General features: G+C 56.0%; 1 protein-coding gene across 1 annotated transcript in view; it reads right to left on the bottom strand.

The window, feature by feature from the left end:
• Window positions 1-592: 592 nt before the first annotated feature.
• LOC138152827 (neurabin-1-like) overlaps window positions 593-5,809 on the bottom strand; it is a 10,897-nt gene continuing 5,680 nt past the window's right edge. Inside the window, exons 4-5 of the mRNA XM_069076873.1 lie at window positions 3,654-3,861; window positions 593-669 (exon numbers count right to left, since the gene is read on the bottom strand). Coding sequence (XP_068932974.1) covers window positions 593-669; window positions 3,654-3,861 — 285 coding nt within the window. The remainder of the gene's footprint in view (window positions 670-3,653; window positions 3,862-5,809) is intronic.

Raw genomic sequence — 5,809 nt, 5'->3', positions numbered from 1 at the left:
TTTTCTCTCGGTCACAATCACCCCCCTTTGTAACATGCTTAGGGACTCCCGCTTCCCCAGCTGGCTTCTCTTTCCTCCCCAGCCCTTCCTAAGCCAGGCCCGGGCATCCCCCAAGTCTCTCTCTAGCTCTCAGGGCAAGCTGTGAGGTCGCATTCAGCCTCACTGATGGCTGGCCATGGCCGGGGCAAGATGCAAAAATCTGCCTGTTATGGCCTCATCCACAGAGGCCAGGCTCACAAGAGCAGGTCAGCTGCTCTCCTCTGCAGTGAGAAGTCACCGGAGATAGCAGGGAAATCCACGCCCCGCCCTGTCCCAGGAGTCCCCCAGCACCCAGAGAGCTCAGCAGCTGTGCGGGCTGCCCAGTCTCTTTCCTCTTCCACTGTCTTCGTCCCCATGTTCCCAGTGGACCACATGGCTGATGCAAAGGTCACTGACAACAGGAAGGCCGGAGCAGACAATGACCATGCCCAGGTCAGGACATGACCTCTAGACATCTCAAGTTAAAAAGCATTTATGAAGCACCTACTACCTACCAGGCACAAGGATACAAAGGAAGTTAAGAGACCTCAAGTTCCAGTGGGACAGATGACATTCAATAACCGTGAACACAGAAGATCGGTGCAAACGCGAGCCAGGTGCGCGCATGATGCCGGGGCGCTGCCAGGGGAACTGGGAGGGTGCACCAGGCAGGGGGAGGGCCAGGAAAAAGGCCGGGGAGACAAGGGGGCTCACTGTGAGCACAGGGGCATCTGCTGCCTCTCTATACATCACTTTAAATAAGCCTTGCCCCGGCTCGTCAAGTGACCCCCACTGCCCCATCCATTCCAGACCCGTCCACCTCAGGAACACAAAAAAACTGAAACCCTGGACGGGGAGGGAGACAGATGGACAGCTAAGGGTGGAGGGTGGGGGTAGATGAAGGGACGGGCCAGCATGAGCGATGGACCAACAGATGTGGGGACAGAGGGACGGAAGGGAAGGGGGGTGAAGGGATGGATGGACAGATGGACAGGGAAGGAAGCGCTGAGAAAGATACTCTTCCCAGATTGGTTCTGACCCCTCAGCCAGGGAACCAGACTCCCCACATCCAGTCTGATTTGGCTAGAAAGACCCAAGCCCCTGGGTCTTTTTCTAGGACTTTCAGAATCTTTCTCCCCCTTCTCAGCCAGGCTTAGATGTTAAATATTTGCTGATGCCTCTGCCAATTTTCCCACTGAGACAGATCCTCCCCTCCAGGCCCTATGGCCCCAAGGGACCACCCTGCCCAGTCCCAGACTTGGGCAGCATTTCCAGCTGCTTTGGGCCCATTGCCTCCAAAGATGCTAACGTCCAGCGACAGCAGGGCACAATGAGCCCCTGACTTAGGCCCCACCCCCCACCCCCAGGTGCTGGCCTCCCTCTTGACAAGCAGCCCCCAGCATTCAGGCCCTCAGGCTCCTAAGCTGTCCATTTACTGCCCAGGACTAAACCTGCAAACTCCTACCAACTTCTACCAAGCCACAGATGGAGAAAGGCCGGCTCCAGCCGGCCTTGGGCCCCACCCTCAGCCTGGTCTCCCCATCACAGGCTCAGGGCCTGCTCTTCACCTCTCTGCCAAGGCTCTCTCCTCATGGTTAGGTCCCAGGTCCCTTTGGCAGCAAGCTGGGGAGACTCATCCCTCTTAAACACATAAATTGCACAGGACCAAAAAGAAAAACACTTCTACTGAAATAAAGATGGAACTGTTTCCCCAACAAAGTTCCTTACTCCTCCCTTACCCCCACTGCTCCTTGGGGGCCCAGAGTGCCTGCCCGGGGCCATCTTGCCTCACGATCTCATTAGCCTCTGGAAGCTAAATGATCAGCTTCAGCCCTTCCCTCTCCATAGGCCCAGGGCAGAGCCCCAGAGGCAGGCCCTTCCAAGCACTTCTCCCTGCTGAGGGCCCCCATACATATACACACCCCACTAGGAGCACAGGCTCACCCCACCACTCTAAGGTGGGCACGGCCCTTCTCTTCACTCAAACTGCTATCACCCTTAGCACCTCCCATGTGGACTGGCCTGGCCTGGGTCTTGGAGCTGAAGAAATGACTTTGGCTCAGGTAAAAATGAGGTCACTTCAATCCTCAATGCCAAGCCAATGACAGTGACCAGCTGTGTGACTGGGGACGAGACGCTCAACTTCTCTGGACCACATCTGCAAAACAGACACATTAATATTTGTCCTAAAAGCACTGGAGAAATGGGAGGAACTGGCCAGACAGGTCAGAACTGAGACTCCAGCTAGATGAAATAGGGAGGGAGGAAGGGAGGGAAGGAGGCTGTCCTGACCTGTCCCTGAACCCACCACTGAACTGCCGGGGCTGGAACACAGCCTTTCCTAGCCCAGCAATATTATCCAGACTTCCACCTGATCTCCCATGTGCCTAGGGTGAATGCCAGGAAATTAATTATATCCATTAGGAAACTGGATTAATTTATGTTTAATTAATGCCTCTTAGACAAATATTGGTGAATGAGATTCTCTTAAAATGAATTCATCCATCCGCTAAAATCAAAGTCGGGTGTTTTTAGTTTTAAGCAAAAGTATTCCTGAGCCCACCTCCTGCCCCACCTGGACTCCTGCCACGGTCTTCTGAGGTGTGTTCATGGGTCCTCATGGATCCTACCAGGGCCTCAGAGAAGAACCAAGTGGCTCTTCAGCACCTCCCACAAAGGAAGCCAACGGAGGCAGGCCCTACCCACTCTGCCCTCCCCCTCCTTTGGAGCCAGGGGTCCAATTAAGGTCCCCTCCACAGCATCATTAAGGGGGGGCTTTCCCTGCCCCAGGGGGAGGAGGTGCAGTGAGGTGTGCCACATGGTATATGGCCACCCCTGAAATCACCTTCTCAGAGCAACTGAGGCAAATTCAAAGCCTCCCATCTGAGCCCCAGCTGACCAGGAGCCCTCCTCAGAAGCCACAATCCACCCTGCCAGGGCAAGCATGAAGGGTGGGCAGAGAGAGGCTGGATCCTCCTGGGTGACTGACTCCCTCACCTACCCTGCCCCAACACAGCCAAGGACAGAAAAAAGTGTCCAAAGCATCCAGGTGAGGCCATGAAATGAGGCAGAAGGGAAATGGGGGTGGGAGAATAAAGGGAAGGACAGGAAGGGGGAAGAGAATGGAGGAGAGAGGAGGAAGGGGAGGACAGGGAGAACAAAGCGGGAAGAAAGAAGGGACAAGGAGGAAGAGGAGAGGGAAGAGGGGAAAGGAGAGGAGAAAGGGGAAGAGAAGAGGGAGAAGAAGAGAAGGAAGAAGGAGGGGGACAGGAGAGGGCAGGGAGGAGGAAGGGGGAAGGCAGAAGGGACAAGGAGGGAGAAGGAGAGGGAAGAGGGGAAAGAAGAGGAGGGGGAAAAGAGAGCAGGGAGTTTTGGAGCAGGCCACACTATGACAGCCTCAGAACTTACATAATATCCAAATTAACTCGATCTGCTTTTTAATTTGACCAAAACCACAGGGAGCATGGGTATTAAGACAGCAGCCCTCAGCTACACATGTGAACACCCCCCTGGGCCAGAGCCTACTTCCTCACGCTCATACCAGTGGCCCAGTGACCAGGGAGAGACCCCTGGGGCCAGGCCCTACTCTGCCACTGGTCACAGAGCCTCTCTAAGCCTCAGCCTCCTTCACCAACCTTCCTGCACACCCACACCCTTCACGGGCCCTTCCAGCCCCTCTCCAGGAAAGCTTCTTGCCAAAAACCAGCTGGACCTTCTAGTACTGAAGCCCTTGTCAAGTAAGTCTGGCACCAGCCAGGCTGTGAGATGGGGCAGGTGTGGAGACCCTGATGCCGGCTCCGAGCCAACCACAAAATCTCCGGCCATGAAAAATATCCAGGAACACTACAGAGGGAACAGAAAAGGCACGTGAATATGGACAGCGCTCCCAAATAAACGTCAGAGATGCCAGGCCCCCTGCAAGGAGGAGGTAACGAGGGGCCAGGGATGCTCAGGCAGAAGCAGAGGACTGGGGATGGAGCCTTGGAGAACGGCTGCCCTCCCCCCAGCAGTGGAAGGGGTTCTGGATGACCATGAAGAGGACAGACTCCCTTTAGGAGAGACCCTGACCATGCCAGGCTTCCCAGATCACCATCCTGGCGCAGCAGGAAGAAAAGAACCGACCAGAGAACCCAAGAAGACCCGGAAAGGTTCGGATGGGTATCAGACAAAGCCCACGGACCCTTTGCCTTCAAAATGAAGAACTAGAGGAAACCCTGAGAAGACATGGTCCAGAGGACCTGGGTTCAGAACCCTGCTGTGTAGCAGTGCCTCGGCTGGACCCATTGGCTGGGTAGCCCCACCCGGCTCTAGGCCAAGCCATTAGGCTTCTGGTTAGGACATCACACAGTGCATCCTAGGGGCCCAGCGGCTGTGGCAGACAGGGTCGGCCCTGCCTGATGCAAGGTGAGTCACTGGAAAGGAGGGGCTCAAGGCTGCTAGAACCCTGTAGAACCCAAATGACAAGTGTACCCCAGGCCCTGAGAGGGTGAATTGGGTGGGGGAGGAGAGGCCCCCCCCAACCTCACTGGCTCAGGTCACGACCCAGGACAACCTCAGAATACAGGCAAAGACTCCTCTTGTCTCCCCAAGGACCTTTGGGTTCCCTGAAATCCCTACACGGGGGAGCCTGTACCCAAGCCTCGAGATCTATGGGGAAACCGCTTCTGCCCTCTCACAAGGGCATTGTGCCCCCCTTCCCCCAGCACAAGAGCATGTCCCAGCTGCTCCCAAGAGCCCATGAGCTCCCCAACTCCCCACTAATCTTGAACACCAGCAAGGGCTGTCCAGGGGGAAGGGAGGGGCCATGCTTGGGGGGGGGGGGCATCACAGAGCCCAGAACACTGGGCCTAGAGTCAGGAAGACTTGAGTTCACATCATGCCTCAGACACTGACTAGCTCCTTGACCTTGGGCAGGCCACTTCCCCTCTGCCTGCTTTGGTTTCCTCATCTGTAAGTGGGGGAAGGGGGCCTGATTCCCCATGTCCCACCTACAACCCGACATCCCTGTTCCTCTCTTTGTTCAAAAGCAGACACCTCCACACACGCTGGGCACTCCTGGGCTCTCCCAGGAGAAGGGGAACTCTCCGGGAACAGCTAAACAAAGATGTCTCCCAGGGCCAGCATCAATGTGTGAGAGTGAGAACACCCACACTTCCACAATGCGCCCTTCCTCGTCATGTCCTGTTAAAGACCTCCCCGAAACATTCCTCCTCAGTGCTGTGGTGAAACCCTCTGGAAGGATGGTGGAGGGTCACCTCCCCAAGCAGGTCACAAGTCCACAGCCATCAGCAGAAGCCTAGAATGCAATCCCCAGATGCCAAGGACTAGTGCAGAGTAGTCAAGGCAAGAAGGTACCAAATGGCCACATCAATGCACAGGGGGACACAGGAAGGCCTGAGGCCTGACTGCAGCAATCCTGGAGGGGAAAGACCCAGGCACTTGAGGACACTGTCCACACCTGGGCAGAGAGCTGAAAGAGTTTGGGGGCTGCATCTGGTCACTTCTTGGGCCGCCCCTGTCAAGGAACTGTATCCCCCCAGTACTGAGTGGGAAGGTCAGCGCTTTCTGTCCTCAGCCTTCTCCCCCTTCTATGTTCTCTGCTGTGGCCTCCCCAGCTCCCACCTTGCCGCCACACTGATTTCCAATGACTCCTCCCAGCTGTTCTCAACACTGCTCCCACACAGCACAAGCCTTCCTCTGCCTCTGTGTTCCTGAAGGGGTAAGAGACACAGGTGAGAGGGAGGGAAGGAAGGAGAGAGAAAGAAAGGAGGGGGAAGGGAAGGAGGGAGGA

The sequence above is a fragment of the Petaurus breviceps genome, unplaced genomic scaffold (assembly GCF_028583685.1).
Source record: "Petaurus breviceps papuanus isolate PSGF00001 unplaced genomic scaffold, PetGlider_PUasm1.0 90964, whole genome shotgun sequence".
In the NCBI taxonomy this organism is placed as follows: domain Eukaryota; kingdom Metazoa; phylum Chordata; class Mammalia; order Diprotodontia; family Petauridae; genus Petaurus; species Petaurus breviceps.
Note: the sequence above shows the minus strand (reverse complement) of the source record. Positions and strands in the feature narration are given on the sequence as shown.